Here is a 16,797-nt window from a genome sequence, read left to right as displayed (position 1 = left end):
TTTAACTTAACCTCCAGGCCAGCTTTCACAAAGTCCTGGTATACACCCAGGATACGCTCAGTTATATTCATTGTATGTTGGTTTGAAGACTGAAGAAGATACCTAGTCCCGCCATTTGATTCAGCTGATTGGGGGCCAACAGGGTAAGGAAGGGTTAAGGTCCTCACAGCTCAGTGTCGGGGGTGGAACTGACGAAATTATAATTGTTAACATTTTATTTTTTCATATTAAAGCGATATTAATTTTACTTTATAGCAGATGCAGAATATGAATTTTCACATTTTAATGGGAGTTTACACGGTTTTTCACACAACAACATTTAATATATAAATACACAGAGATATCCTTCCTTGATGAAAAGTTGAAGGTTTAAAGGCATTGATGTGATTCCCGCATGGCCCTCTTTTAATGGAAGGTCACTTAAAATTACGCTTACAGTCTCTAACCATTTTCAGAACTTTTTTTGCTCACAATTTACATCTTAGTGTTGAATCAAAAAAAATCTTAGCCTCTGCTCCCTTTTATATAATAATATTTTATATCTTTAAATAACATTTTTCAAGTGAACAGTTTTAAATCATAATTTGTCAGAAACCATGACATACAAATATACAAAAAAAAAATTATTTTAAGCCTAATCAAACTTCTTAAGACAATTAATTTGAAAATATTCACATTTTACTTGTAGGTTAGGTTGTTAGCTTGCTGTACCATGGGGAAGAATGTGTACACTGAGATTAAATGCCATAGTCTGCTCCCCCTTGATGATATTGTTACAATGGTGTGCCACAAGGTTAGTAAGCCCATCAAAATCTGGATTTTGTTCTGAATCTGGGTCTAGTCATTGGTCTCTACTCGGACTGTTGGCCACACTGGGCTAGTGTTGTAACCAATTGGTACATTAATGACTGTATATATGGTTATTCCCAGCCCCAACTTCTAAGGAATGATGACTGATAGGTTGTTTATTTGTTTAGTAATAATTTGTTCATTAAGTTTGGGAACTATCTGCCCATACCTCTAACATATAATCATAAAGAATTGAGTGATTGAGTGATTGCTCTGCACAGCATTATTTAACCTAGCAGAATCAGTGGTTAGTGTCAAGTTGCATCATACAATCTAAACCCCAGCCTTGGCTCAACAGTTTCCCTCATATTTTCACAGCTCTCTTTTAAGAAAATAAAATAGGTTTGGGCTTCTCCCAAAAGTGTATTATTTGTACTTGATGTTAAATTAATAATATTTTAGATTTTATATATTGTAATTTAATGTCCATGATGTGAATTTAATATTACTTTGATGACTACTGGACTGCTAATTAGATTGAACTGCAACATGTAGTGGAAGAGGTGTTGTTAGGAATCAACATTGAAACTTCCTTAATCAATTTGAATTCTGTATAAATTTCTTACATGTGAAATAAAATCAATCAGAACTCTGACAATGCCTTCAAAAAGCCCTATCGCTGACAATCCTAACCAAAGCCCTAGAGCACTGCCAATCTCAACTGTAAGATCAAACCCATTGTAATGTGATACACTTAAACTAACTTTGACAGTTGGGTTGAAGTGAAGGTAAATGCTGTTTAAGCCATTGACTGTTTCTATGTTGCTGACATACTTAGACTTGACCAAGGTTTTAACACATGGGACTTTGCATTCGCCTATGGGATGGAAAATAGCAGTCTGGGCGTTATTTATAATGCCTTTCAGATATCTCATAGCTTCTTGGCTGTAATTAGTTTTGATGAAACCTGTGCAAACATTTTTGTTTGTCATCCATGGAATATTGCAGCCCAGTTCTGGAAAAAGTTTTTTTTCATGATCTAAACTCACACAGTCAGCATATGATGTGTAACCACTTTCTTCTTCATAAGTGATACATTCTTCCCCAGGCTTGTTTGGATCCAAAACAATTTGTTCTATTTCTAATAAGTAATGTTTCTTGTTTATAATTGATGCGTTTCTTTCAGTATTTAGTTCTATAATGTCCCCAACCATAGAGGACTCATATATTTGGTATTCAAGAGACATTGCTGAATCAGTAATAAACATTTTGTAGTGTCCTTTTTCTATCTGTATGCGAGGTACTGTTGTCTCAGTTGGATTAAAAGTGATGTTTTTAAGATTCCAACAATGTCCATGGGGAAGGATGAATTTATATTCTTTCTCTTCAATATGGTTGAAATAGATATCATCCAGTTTAGCCTTGTATAGTAGTTCACTTGACTGTTTGAAACTAAGGTTTTCCTTCCCACCCCATGTTATTCCATTTTTCTCAAGAAATACACCTTTCAAGTAGTCTGATTGTAGATGATAGCCAAGTTTTTGAGCAGTTAACCAATCATACTGGCTTTCTTGGCATAATATTATGGAAGGGGGAGAGACATTTTTAAAAGGCTTAAAAGATTCAGAAATTATTTTTGGATGTGAGAGATATTTAGTCATTGCATTCCATAGCTGCCAAATCAGCAATGCTGATGATATAACTTGAAGAATATTTCTGCATAATTTTAATGCATCCATTTCTAATGGTGGTTTTCAAGCAACTGCTCATGTGTTGTATTTGTTGTCAACTGTTTCCATGGTCCAAGTATATGGGTAAATCAATAAACAGATATCAAGATATGATATCAATCAAACTGCTGTAGAAAGGTATAGAAATGTAAAGTAGAGTAGATACACTTATTCTTATATCTTTAAGTCAAACTATGAAATATGTTAATGTAAGCTTTGAGTGCCCCTTTTAAACTTTGGTAATAGTATGTAACTTTTTTTGAGCTTTTAAGAAGGGCTTAACAATTTTGCGAGTGTTTTAACCTATAAATTTTGCTCATTTGTTTCTATCCAATTTACTTCAAAACCGCTGAATCAAGGAGCCAATATTTTTTTTGTAGAAACTTACATGACCCAAAAATGGCCGAATGAATAGACAACTTTTCAAATTTGACTGGAAAATAATTTTTTAAATTTTAAATATCTTTCAATGTTGACAGAGCAAAATTTGAAATGAACAATTCCAAAGAAAAATAGTGTCTTAAAAAGCAGTATTTTTATTCAAAAATCTTTTCTATTAAAGGGGCGCCAAGTGCCTTAAAGGTGAGAATAATTAAATAAGATGAAATTCAAATATACTTAGACTCTGACAATCTAATACTTTGTAATCTTCTCATTGTGGATTTAGAAGTAATGTTGTTAAGTGTTATCTTAACTAGAATAAAACAAGTAAGGCTTTGATCTGGCATTAACTATGATATATTATTTTGAAATGTAAAGGGAAAAGTTAAAAATGGGGAAAAGTGAAGCTTTTTCCTTATTCTAAGGTTAATTGTTAAAAAAAACTTATCCAATTAATGTCTTATCTTTTATTAAACATTAAAATTCAATCACCATACCAACAAATATTTACTAAAACGTGTTATTTATTATTCTCAAAATTTAACAATATCAAAAACTCATTATTATGCCAAGTTGTGCACATATTTATTTATATGCTGTCTGTTTTTTCATGTGTCTGCAGGTAGCTAATAAATTTGATAGGTTAGTTTTTAGTAGCCTAAAGGTGGTGCTGATGGAAATATTAAATTTGGCAGTGTGCTGGCCTTACAGTTTACAGTTGGTGGTAGCAGAACTAAAAGCATTATTTTGTTTTCCAAAAGTTAAGACAAAATTGTATTATTTCAATCATGTAATCAAAGAGTCCAATGGCAGACAATCCAAGCCAAAGTCTTAGTGCACTTCCTACTTCAACTGTCAGATCAAAACCATTGTACTGAGATATGCTTTCACTAACTCTGATAGTTGGGTCAAAGTGAAGATTAAAACTGTTTATGCCATTGATAGTTTCAGTAGTACTAAGGTACTTTGAAGTCACACTTAACTTATCACAGGGAACTTTGCAAGATGTTGAGGGTAAATTCAATGCGGTTGCTGAATAGTATATGATGTCACGTAAATATTTGTTTGTTTCCGGGCTGTATGTATAATTAATAAAACCTTGGCAAGTATCATTTTGTGACATCCAGGGGATATTGCAGCCTAATTCAGGAAACACTTTAGCGACATGCTCAGAGTAAATGCATTCTGCATAGGATTTGAAAGTATTATATTCATCATAGCTAGAACACTCTTCTCCAGGTTTAGTGGGATCCAATAAAGTTTGTTCTACCTTTATCAAATAATTTATTTTGCTGATAGTTGATCTATTAAACTCAGTGTCGAATTGTATTATATCCCCAACCATGGATGGTTCAGATATTTTGTAGTAAAGACCCATTGCAGGATCTGTAATGTACATACGATATTTCCCTTTTTTTATCTGTACTCGAATTGCACCATCACCCTTGTTCATACTTGTGTTGTGTAGGTCTAAACAATGGCCATAGGGAATGATAAATCTTTCCTCTTTTTTAACTGTTTCATGAACAAGAATGTTTTTTGTTTCTGCTTTAAATAAAAGCCTGATTGATTCATGAAAAGTAAGATTGTCCTTACCACCCCAAGTAATCCCATTCTTTGCAGTAAACACTCCTTTTAAAAAATTCATTTGTAGATGATATCCTAGTTCCTCAGCTTTTTTCCAATCATACTACCCAATCTGACAAACTGTAATCAGAGGTGGTGTGATACTTTCAATATTTTTGTAGGAGGTTGATGTTACCGTAGGATTGGAAATGAACTTGACTAAAGCATTACCAATTTGCCATAAAAGTAGTGCAAATGCTGCTATTTGAAGAAAATTCCTACAAGCTTTTAAAAGTTGCATTCTTTCCGACCGTTTTTATTAAACTGATACTTTGCTCAAAAGCTTCATTGCCCCCCAGGTTTTTTTGATTATTGGGTTTTTAATTGAAATAAGGAATTGAAAGCTTAAACAACATTAAATAGTATGCCATAGTCATTTTTATTATCTAATTAATAAATCAATAGCTCAGTTTTTTCATTTGAACATTAGTTTTTCTTTTTTTCTGCATTGCTTAGCAGTAAATAAACTTGCAGACAAAAGGTTATTCAGTTTTTGGGGAGGATTTTTCTTGCCTTGTTCATTGGATCCATAATTTACCAGATTCTTACTTCAAAATAGAACTGGGATGTATATGAATAGCAGTAACCCGTCAATAGGCTTATAATGAAAGATTCTTCTAAGGCCTGCTACGAAAGTAGAGCCTAACCATTTCAAATCTAAATAATTGTGAAAGGTTTTTAAGATCTGTCTACAAATGTAAAATTTTTAACTTACAATAAATAATTTTCCTGTGAAAAGAATGAAAGAAAGATACAAAAGTTTATATGGCTCCGCTACAATTTTCATGTTATTTTATCACTGCTTTAAAAATTTTTTATTTTCTAGGACACAATACCTGAGGTGAAGGATGCTTATGTGAACTTTCTGACCCATTGTTATATTGATACTGAGGTTGAGATGAAGGAAATATATACTTCACACCACATGTGGCAGCTTTTTGAAAGGTACGCCGTTTTACTATCAATCAATACTTTATTTTTTAACTTTAAAGAAGCAGATACATTGTTGTTGATTTAACTGATGTTTAAAGTTGAAAAGAACAACAATATTTGGAGGTTCAAAACTCAAAAGTTTCATATTCAACCTAAGGGTTGGGGGGGGGGGGGAGGACATTTCCTCTCCCCTATCCTGTTGTAATCTGGTCTTTTTTTTGATTAAAATATATGATTTTATATTCAGGTCCTTTCTACTCGACATGGCCATTGTTTCCAATGCTACCCATGACAGGAAACATGCAGACACAGCCCTAGAAACCTATGTTACCATCACTTTAACAGGTTGTTGTCAATATTAAATTACAGTTTATCCTCTGGGTGAAACTTCTGTTTGGTAAAGATCTTAGCTTTAGCAACTAAACTCTAGGAAGACAAGGTGATTTTATAAAACTTACGAATAATATTAATAATATATTAATAATTATCTTGACAGCTCTGTTCTGATTCTGAACTGGTCTAGGCTACTGTTGGTGTTCCAACTGGGGAGTAACTTTTTTCATTGGTAGCTAGCCCTGGCATATTAATTCACACTAAGCTTGTGTCATTGTTACACTAATTCCGATATTTGGGGGTTATTTCTGAAGGGGACTTGGCCTTCGAAATGATGGTTAATAGTTTAACATTGTTTTTATTATTACTATAAGTATTATTATTATATCTACTGTTCGCAGTGCAAACTAGAGTTCTGGGTTTGATGTTTGTAACACTAGTTCAGCTGGCTTCTTTACTGTCTATAAGGTTTAACCATCTGGGTGTAAAGCAATCATCTGAACCCTTAAGAATCAGATTTGACAAATAATTTCCCAATTAGGTGGGTGGGGGTCAGATCTTTTCATTTAACTTTATTATTTTACAATTTGATTATTTTTAGAAATTATTACCACATTCTTCAAGTCTCCGTACTCGGACCAGTCCACAACAGTTCAGACCAGACAGAGCGTGTTCGTTCAACTTCTTGGTGCGGCATTCAGGAAACCGATTTAATGATGACTTTAGATAATTTTAGATAGTTCAGAGGTTAAAATAATTTCTTAATGGGAGAGACCGGCTATGCATGGTATTTGAGCTGAAAGTGAAACTTTAGGATTCATTCAATACCAATTAGTAATTTTTACGGTCTACAATTTTTTTTGTAATATTTCACCAGCTATTTCAGCAAGCGAAAGAAGCGTTTTTTACTATTAAAATAACCTGGCCAAAACCTGTAAAAAAAATTATTTTGCTGTTTCGGAACATATTTCTTAATAGAAATTATTTATGAAAGCCATAGTAGAACGAGGGGAGGAAAGCAAACCACAACATTTTCTCGTCCGAGCCACATTCTCCTTATTTTCTCCTCAGAGCCACCTCGAAATCCTCGTACTTCTAACATTATTTTGTTCCAGTGTCTAGTCCTCCCAGATAAAACTATTTTTTAAGAATCGGGACATGTTAGGGCATAAATGAAATATTGAATTTTTGTAAATCGAAAAAAAGTTTCAATTAAATTAAAGTTTTCAAGTTTAATTTTCACAAATATTGTAGGCTGATTTCCTTTAAAAAAATTAGGTCTTTTTCTAATCTTAAACTCTTGGACAGTTTGAGTGGGGTTTCCCGCCACTTTACACATGAATAGCTGACAAAGGGGAGGTAGGCCAACCACAACAATCTCTCGTCCAAGCCACCTCGAAATCCTAGTCCTTTCAATATTATTTTTTAAGTGTCTAATTCTCTCAGATAAAACTATTTTTAAAGAATCGGGCCACGTTAAAGGTATAACTGAAATATCGAATTTTAGTAAATCGAATAAAGTTTCAATTGAATTGAAGTTTTTAAGTTTAATGTTGTTAAAAATGTTAACCTTTTTTTACGAGCATTTTCAGATATTCCTGGTGTAGAATGCCGCAAATAATTTCGAGTTTATAGAACTTCAATCTTTTTTGGTTAATTATAGTGAAAATTGAATTATGTGCCAAATGTTTGCCTTTTATTTTTAGCCATTGCGGAGGAAGAAGAGATTCAAGTTTTACCTAATAAAGATTGATTTTAATGGGTTTGAAGAACCGTTGAACCGTAGAACCGTAGAACCGTAGAACCGTAGAACCGTAGAACCGTAGAACCGTAGAACCGTAGAACTGTAGAAACGACTATTTCATTATTAATATTAACGTTTCTGTTTTTATAAATTTATTCGCTGAATCTTCAAAATGTCCACTTCACAATTAAAATAAAGAAAATCTCCAACAAGCGACCCCGTTGAAAAAATTAGCGAAAACCTGCGAGATTTTAAAATGAATTTTAATAACATATTGTCTATGATAAAAGTTTATTGTTTATCTCAACATGTTTGTATACATGCAACTATAGTTACACGCTTTGTCAATTTTATTTAAGAATTGTAAAAAACGTTTCTCCTGCTGGCTAGGACAACTGCTAAAATATTACAAGCGACTTTTTAAAAAAATTAAAAATTGTACACCGTAGAAATGTCTCATTGGTACCAAATGAATCCTTAAAGTTTTCTTTACCATATTGCACTCAACTCAACTATCATGCAAAGTCAGTCTCTCCCTTTAAAGTTAGTTTTGCTTACCTACAATCCTTGTGGATTTTGGGGATTTTTTGCAAATTTTGTAATGCTGGTTATTTAAGTAGAGCCCAAGGAGCTTTCCAAAAAGTTACGAAATGCTATAGATAAGTATCTCGATGAAAAAATTGAGGTGGTGTCTCAGGCTATTTTGGGTTGAATAGACGTCTCTAGAAATCGGGTTTAACGTAAAATTACTAAAACTTTTATAAGATTTAAATTATATACAATGTGGTACAACTTACGTCATGAATCGGTGTACAGGGTATCCCAGTGTTCATGGTTAGGTACAGATCAACGGATTGCTGTAGAGAACTGCATTAAAACATTAGCTGATGTTGCAAAAGCAAGGTATAGTAGTTTCAGACGCATTTACAAGTTCTCTTTTTTATATTTAAATTTTTAGTTTAAGCTTCTAGTAAATTCTTGTGCTAGAATTGTTTACTTAATTTTTAAATCTAAGATTTAAAATCCAAAAAACTGCATAACGATAGGGATTTTTCCTGATTGCTTTTCTAAAATAGCTTTCCGAAGTTAAAATTTCTGTCGTTTTCTCATTTTTTTTCATGGAAACTGATTAAGTTTGTATATATGTTGATGCCGGTTTTTTCATCTTTGAAGATGCTTTAAACATGTTCTAATTCAATATCAGCTGTTAAAAAAATTGTACCTCATAAAACTTGAATAAAAGACGACTGTTTGTCTCAATTTAGTTATATATTATTTTATTTAATCCAGTAAAATTGAAAATGGTAATTCTGTCGTTTGCAAACACATAATTTCACTTAATATGATGTTTTTCCATCACATCAAATACGATTAGATTTTTGAAAAGTCGCCTCCCATTCTAAAAATTTATTGGCCACTGTAAATATGATAACAATCTTTAAGCATCCAGTAAAAGAACACATTTTACATACCTATATGTAAACTGTACAGGGTTATTGCTATTCCCTCGGATCTAGATATTCAAGTTGCCACAATGTTCACCAAAGCTCAGATTATCTCTAGACAAACCACCAGTAAATGGTTACAGGTAAAAAACTTCAAAATAAGGATTTAGACTTTTTATTTAAATGACCTGGAAGTAAATTATAAGTGACCCTCCATTTTTTATCCAAAAAAGCTTTGCCAAGAATGAGATATCCAATATCCATGAATTCTTTTTGAAAAGTGAAAATAGAAAATGTTGGTTTCTTGTGTAACATAAATGATTTTTTTAAAATTCCAAATGTTTAAATCACAAAAAGTTAAATAACTTTATAAAAATGTTGTCTTGCCTCTTTGATGTCTTTATGGTTCTCGTCAATGAATATAAGAAACTTTTAATTTCAGGATTATAAATATAGGTTTGAAGTTGCATAATTTCTCTTCTTTAGGCGACAAGAACTCCTAAAAGAGAGATGACATCTACTGCTCTACATATAAGGATGAACAGAACTGTTATAGGAACATACTCCTCATTATTATCATTTTTATATATATATAATATATATACTAGCTTGGGAACCCGTCGTGGCCCAGAGAACTCGTAGTTACTCCCGCCGTTTACCCGCGCTTGGTCGTAAATTAAAATTTTAGCCATTTATCCCCATACAAGCCAACCCACTCAATTTAAAATCTCAAAACCAAGCTAGAAATATCCTTTGATTCTCTGAGTTCCCCAATTAAAATTTGAGGCTAATCGGTCAAAGGGTTCTTGAGTTATGATTGGACAGACAAAAAGAGATTATAATATATATTTCTGTTTGCTTGTCTTTTTTCAAAACGTCAAAATTTTGTCACAATTTTGTGATAACTGAAATAACCTCTAGGGAAAGGATTAAAAAGCGTCAAAGCAGAAAGATTTGTGCCATTTGCAATGCTTCTAGGTCATTGAACTAGGACCAATCATTCACTTGATCGTCTTCCTGTTGCACAGTTTTATGTGCCCCACAGTATGTATGTGAGCTTGGATCAAAATGTTCTACATGTTGAGAATGAGAATGAGTAGAAGGATTGCATGATATTGTGTCAGTGCTAGAGGATCATCTGAAACCCTTAGTGCAGGTCATACTTTATTAAATTAAGATTTCGAAATATTTGATTTAGTTGAAACAGTTTAAGTAATGAGATAATTTAAAGATGGAAGCAACTTGGGACCCCCCCACCCCTCCTCCCCACCTATCAACCCCCCATGACACATTGTAACGTTAATGCCCCCTTTAAATGATAATTATGATATTATAGTTAGTTCGATTATAGATTTTACGTGGGCTTGAGTTGAGGGTAATATTTATTTATTTTTTACTTGTGAATGGTAAAAAATATCGAAATATTGTCATTTGCTTAGTTTAATAATGAGTCCTTATAATTCTTTTGTAGTCTTCATATTGGGATATTGAAAAATATTGGAAAACCCAAATAATCAACAATAATATTTAATTATCAACATTCAAATTTGTTCCAACCATTCTGCTTAGTTCAAGTTTTTAACTTTAAAAATTAAAGACTGCGCTTGTTATTTTTCAGCTAAATTTGTGTTTTTATTAGTTTTTGGTCTTTTGTTATTTAGAAAGTAATTCGCATATAAAAGCAGCTGGCTAATGGCTATGCCTAGATATTGGTTCGTTTATGTACTCTATAAACCTTAATATTATTAATTTTACTGTACTGCAGGCTGAGGTATCTGAACTGGTTGATGTACTCTATAGACCTAAATATTATTAATTGTACTGTACTGCAGTCTGAGGTGTCTGAACTGGTTGATGTACTCTATAAAACTAAATATTATTAATTGTACTGTACTGCCGGATGAAGTGTCTGTACTGGTAGATGTACCCTTTAAACCTTAATATTATTAATTGTACTGTACTGCAGGCTGAGGTGTCTGTACTGGTAGATGTACTCTATAGACCTGAACTTCTCTTCCCTACAGGTTTATTTTCTACTTTTTATTCTCTAAAATGTGTAATTTAATGTTACCTTGTTACTTTTCAGAAGCATTAAAGCCGAAAAAGCTATTTTTATTTCAAATGTGAAAATTATCTAGACCTCTTCTGAACTTTAAATGTTTTAAATGTTTAAAACCAATAATCTCATCTTGAGTAAATAGAAAACAAGCTATCCTACTCTATCTAAACTAAATCTTATTCATGAAAATTTAAAGCAATTCTACATTTTTGCAATGCGTAGGTCTACAGAATTAGAATTCATAAATAAATGTTAAAAATTGTTGCATCTTTGCAACCTGGGAGTGTAAGCCAGATAACTCTTCAAAACTTAACCATTTGTTCTGGCAGAGCCATCAGTATGCGGAAACAAACAACTGTTGTAAAGATAGAAAGACTAGAAAATTCACCAATGAGGATATTTTAGTAAATAAAATATAAATGATCTTTTAGTTTTTTGGTCAAATTTGTAGATTCCTGTTCTCTCATTTGTCCAATCTTCGAATTAGAAACATGTTAAAAATAAATCTTGGAAAAAATGTCATTTGATTCCAAATTTTATTCGGGTTTAGCGTATAACCCTTTAAATTTTCGCGAACACTCACTTTAACTAACTCCTTTATACTTGTGTCAGGTCCTGATCCCCGTCGTAAATGTGAGAACGGTGGATTTATTCGTCGTCTTATCAATCATACAGCAGCTCTTCTAGGCAATCAATATTATAATACAAAACAGTTTAACAAACTTAATGAAGTAAACATAAGGAGAATTTAAAAACTTTGAGAGTATTAAGGCGAAGTGTAGAACGAAGCATGAACAAAATTGTTATTGTAATTATTTTCTGTAACATTAAGTTTATTGAATACTTTTTGTAAAAATAATCCTTAAAGTCTCTTTTTCGAGGTACTATCAGCTATTAGAGCGGTTAATTTGATACAAGTTCAATTTTTTGTTAATCAAAAATATTGGTTGGTTTAGAGGACAAGCAGGACCGTCTTTGCGTCCAGATCCTGCAGACCTTGAAGGACATGATGTCCTCAGACTCGGAATACGGGGACAAAGGGGACCTACTCAGGAAAAAGCAGTTTAAAGCTTTTTTGAAAATTTTATTGCATATATCCTGGAACCTGGTTTCTAAAGTATGTACTAGGTTAAAATGGAACTCAAACTTCATTCTTGATTAAGTAAATGTACTTTAAATGTCGGTAGACGGAAAGAAGGGCATCCCTAAAAATCTGATTTGATTTAAATAATGTTGGTGTGAGACAAGAAATTTAGGTTGAATTTGGTCTTGATAAAGCCTAGAAAGAATAGAATCTTAAGATTCCTTCATTGTTCTCCCTTTCTGTTTGCTTATTATCTTCTAATTATTTGTCTTAGCTTCTTATAAGCTGCTCTTTTTACAGAACCTCTCTTTTGAATCGATACTTTGGAAAGATACCTCTTCCTCCAATGCAATGTAACAACAACCTTCATTTGCCCGCCAGGTTGGATTTAAGACGACATTGAATTCATAGTTTTCGGCCATTTTGTCTTAATTATAAATTATTTAATTTAAGACGAAATTTAATTCATAGTGTTTTGCCATTTTGTTTCTAAACTTAATCATAAACTATTTAATTTAAGACGACATTTAAACCATAGTTTCGGCCATTTTGTTTTCAAACTTAATTATAAATCAATTAATTTAAGCGACATTAAATTCATAATTTAGCTCATATTGTTTGTTTATTCTTATATTCCTTTTTTACAGTTTTAGTCACGGTCCTGGAAGTAAGAAGCTGTTGAGAGCGCAGATGAATCTTCATCAAGTTCAGTGTCATCTTGATAACCAGGTTCATGGAGTACATTAATATTGAGCACTCTACACTATGCAGTGCCATCTTGATAGCCAAGTTCATGGAGTACAGTATTATTGTACACCTATCATAGAGCACTTTACATTATACAGCGTCATCTTGATAGCCAAGTCATGGAGTACAGTATTCTTGTACACCTATCATAGAGCACTCTACACTATACAGTGCCATCTTGATAGCCAAGTTTATTGAGTACAGTATTCTTGTACACCTATCATAGAGCACTTTACACTATGCAGTGTCATCTTGATAGCCAAGTTCATGGAGTACAGTATTCTTGTATACCTATCATAGAGCACTTTACACTATACAGCGTCATCTTGATAGCCAAGTTCATGGAGTACAGTATTCTTGTACACCTATCATAGAGCACTTTACACTATACAGTGCCATCTTGATAGCCAAATTCATGGAGTACAGTATTCTTGTACACCTATCATAGAGTACTTTACACTATACAGTGTCATCTTGATAGCCAAGTCATGGAGTACAGTATTCTTGTACACCTATCATAGAGCACTTTACACTATACACTGTCATCTTGATAGCCAAGTTCATGGAGTACAGTATTCTTGTACACCTATCATAGAGTACTCTACACTATACAGTGTCATATTGATAGCCAAGTTCATGGAGTACAGTATTCTTGTACACCTATCAAAGAGCACTTTACACTATACAGTGCCATCTTGATAGCCAAGTTAATGGAGTACAGTATTCTTGTACACCTATCATAGAGCACTTTACACTATACAGTGCCATCTTGATAGCCAAGTTCATGGAGTACAGTATTCTTGTACACCTATCAAAGAGCACTTTACACTATACAGTGCCATCTTGATAGCCAAGTTAATGGAGTACAGTATTCTTGTACACCTATCATAGAGCACTTTACACTATACAGTGCCATCTTGATAGCCTAGTTCATGGAGTACAGTATTCTTGTACACCTATCATAGTGCACTTTACACTATACACTGCCATCTTGATAGCCAAGTTCATGGAGTACAGTATTCTTGTACACCTACCAAAGAGCACTTTACACTATACAGTGCCATCTTGATAGCCAAGTTCATGGAGTACAGTATTCTTGTACACCTATCATAGAGCACTTTACACAATATAACGTCATCTTGATAGCCAAGTTCATGGAGTAGACTATTATTTTACAATTAACATAGAGCACTTTGCACTATACCGTGTCATATTGATAACCAGTCAGGTTTATGGAGTATATAACAATTGTACACTTAACATGAATCACTTTACTCCGTACAGTGTCATCTTGATAACCAGGTTCATGGAGTATGTCATTTTTTTAAACTGGTACAGGTACTTGAAGCACATTATTTGTGTACAGTTTCATTTTAATAACCAGGTTCATCGAGTAAAATTTCTTTTGTACACTGCCGAAAATGTCATTCTTAGTAAGGTTCATTGTGTACAATGTGTTTTCCATAGAGTACGATTGTTTAGGGTTCAAGTTCTCTGATAGTGGATTTAGTAATAAAATCTGGAAAATCTACGTCCAGCCCTAGAATATTTACAGGTCAAATTTCACATAATGATAAATTAAATAATTTTAAAGCATAATAACTATTTTTTTATTTTATTTTAGAAGTTGTAGAATTTGGAATTGCGCTACTAGAAGGAGGAAACATGGATATTCAAAAATCTCTCTACACAAAACTTCGCTCAGGAAAAAAATTAAGAAATTAAAATTTTCAAATTATTTTTAAAATTATTATTTGTTTTTAGCGACGGTTATAAAATTACACAAAACGTTTGATATAAATTGCAGACTTGTCTGGAATAAATATTTTTTATGTTTACTATATTTACATTTTACAAAGATCTTCTAATCTTCAAATCTTTAAATTTTTGATTTATCAAACCCCATCGGGGAAGTATCCATAATTTACTATTTAAAATATGATTGGCAAGTTGTAATTAATGGCTGTTTATATATGGCGTCATGGCTCTTGGTCGTGTGCTGGAACCTGTTATAAAAAAGTAATAGCAATAGGAAAGTTTTATGCTGAAACTCCATAGTCAACTTGGTAGCTGTTAGCAAAATTCATCATCTTCAAGATTTGAAACTTTTAATTTATCATTGAAAAATTGCTAGGAGATACCAGTCAGGCGTTCTTTAAGGTCTTCTTTGATAAAATAAAGGTAGTTTTTATGTTTTAAATGCTCTTAATATTTGATTGTGATTTTGGAAGTATGTAAATTTTTGTCTTTTTGTCTTTATGTCAACGCCCCCTACTTCAAAAAAAACAAAATAAAACCGCCATTACAGAAACTTGAAAATTTATTTTTATAATATCTAATTCATACTTGGCTCATTATACTGTGTTAATTCATAAAACTTACTGGCAGATTTTTACTTACAACATTTCTAAATTTATTAAACCTAGACCTTAAACACTCACTGCCACGCTAGTGAAGCGGTCCAGCTATCTGTACTAGTTAAACTATGTGTACTAGTTCAACTATCTGTCCTAGTTCAACTATCAGTAATAGTTCAACTATCTGTTGTTGTTCAACCACTTTTTGTTTTTCGTAATTGTATATCTTCTTAGTTTAAACTCATACTATAAAAAGGCCTGAGGACTTAATTTCGAGTGATTTTTCATGAATAGATTCAAGACTGTGCCTTTAAGTCTTAGTCTCATCGAGAATGAATGAATTATTTCTGTTATAATTTTTTTACACATTGATTATTTTCACAAAAGGGACTAGCAGATTTTCTTTCTACAGTAACAATTGAGGAATTTGTCTGAATTAAACACTTTTCAAACCAGAACAACGGCAATATCATCCAGATATTGATGAGATGGAGTTTAAAGGATATCATTGGGAATCGTGCATACCACTCTTTAAATTACAATGACATAATATATAAAGAATGTTGCTTGTTAGGAGGCTCAGCAAGAAATCAAGAGCTCTGTGACGGTCAACACGTCAGATATGACCAGTAGGGAGGAGGTCAAAGACGGCACAAAGGAGATTGAGAAGGTCAGTAAATGTAAATATTTAGAGAAAAAAAAGAAGATATGAGGAATTCATTGATTTCTAGTGGGATGGATGAATTTCAATCATTAGCTGCTAGATTAAAGTAAAAAGCTTTACTTTTTAACGGGAGTAGAAACTTTATTTTTAGTGCAATTTCTTAGAGGCATTCAACATTTCGTAAAATATTTAAAAAGAGAAAATTTTCTGAGAAAAAAAAAATAAAATTGTAGATGAAGATTTAATACCTTCACAGCAGTCACCGTAGTAATAATAGTATTTAATGTTCTTTCATTTCCCCAGAAATTTATGCCAAAAAATATATTTTATTTTTTTATTTTTTCATTTTTGGTTGTTAATGTTAAGGCGAAGAGGAAAAGGCGGTTGATGAACGGTCATGTTGTTCTGACAGAGGAGGGTCGGGAGGAGATGGACCAGGCAGCAATAAGGTAAACATTAACATATGTTTTTTTTTCAGAAACCCTTTTCAAATAGAATTAAACAAGCCCGGCCCCCGTTCAAGACATATTTACATCGTTAATAAAAAATAAGGTATAAGGTATATAAATAAGAATTTTTAACAACTCCATTTCTTCAGCCTTTAAGAATAGAATCAGACAAAAATGAGGTTAAATGGGGTCTTTTTTAGAACCCCTATCCACAACTTTTTGAATTAATTCTGACAGGAATCTATATTTATATATATATACTTTGCTTGTCTGTTTGTCTGTCTGTCTGTCTCCAAGAAAGGTTTATGAATGAAAAAAAATTCAAAAATTAGCCTCCAACAAAATTCTATTTTTATTAAATCTTAAGAATCCACGAAATTTTTGTTTTATAAAATCCGCAAAACTTTTTTGGCTTTTGTATACAAAGAGAAACTCTTGAATTGAAATAAAAGATGA

General features: G+C 32.5%; 1 protein-coding gene across 1 annotated transcript in view; it reads left to right on the top strand.

The window, feature by feature from the left end:
• The window catches only part of LOC111712266 (inositol 1,4,5-trisphosphate receptor), a gene marked incomplete at its 5' end in the record, with an annotated part of 72,338 nt that overhangs the window by 33,466 nt on the left and 22,075 nt on the right, over positions 1 to 16,797 (top strand). Inside the window, 18 exons of the mRNA XM_023486837.1 lie at positions 689 to 793; positions 5,353 to 5,471; positions 5,707 to 5,804; positions 6,394 to 6,493; positions 8,353 to 8,439; positions 9,028 to 9,124; positions 9,468 to 9,537; positions 10,082 to 10,137; positions 10,948 to 11,005; positions 11,653 to 11,727; positions 11,997 to 12,093; positions 12,425 to 12,505; positions 12,772 to 12,853; positions 14,354 to 14,426; positions 14,496 to 14,576; positions 15,006 to 15,052; positions 15,803 to 15,898; positions 16,259 to 16,341. Of these exons, the coding sequence (XP_023342605.1) occupies positions 689 to 793; positions 5,353 to 5,471; positions 5,707 to 5,804; positions 6,394 to 6,493; positions 8,353 to 8,439; positions 9,028 to 9,124; positions 9,468 to 9,537; positions 10,082 to 10,137; positions 10,948 to 11,005; positions 11,653 to 11,727; positions 11,997 to 12,093; positions 12,425 to 12,505; positions 12,772 to 12,853; positions 14,354 to 14,426; positions 14,496 to 14,576; positions 15,006 to 15,052; positions 15,803 to 15,898; positions 16,259 to 16,341 (1,505 nt within the window). The remainder of the gene's footprint in view (positions 1 to 688; positions 794 to 5,352; positions 5,472 to 5,706; positions 5,805 to 6,393; positions 6,494 to 8,352; positions 8,440 to 9,027; positions 9,125 to 9,467; positions 9,538 to 10,081; positions 10,138 to 10,947; positions 11,006 to 11,652; positions 11,728 to 11,996; positions 12,094 to 12,424; positions 12,506 to 12,771; positions 12,854 to 14,353; positions 14,427 to 14,495; positions 14,577 to 15,005; positions 15,053 to 15,802; positions 15,899 to 16,258; positions 16,342 to 16,797) is intronic.

The sequence above is a fragment of the Eurytemora carolleeae genome, unplaced genomic scaffold (genome assembly GCF_000591075.1).
Source record: "Eurytemora carolleeae unplaced genomic scaffold, Eaff_2.0 scaffold1248, whole genome shotgun sequence".
NCBI lineage: Eukaryota > Metazoa > Arthropoda > Copepoda > Calanoida > Temoridae > Eurytemora > Eurytemora carolleeae.
Note: the sequence above shows the minus strand (reverse complement) of the source record. Positions and strands in the feature narration are given on the sequence as shown.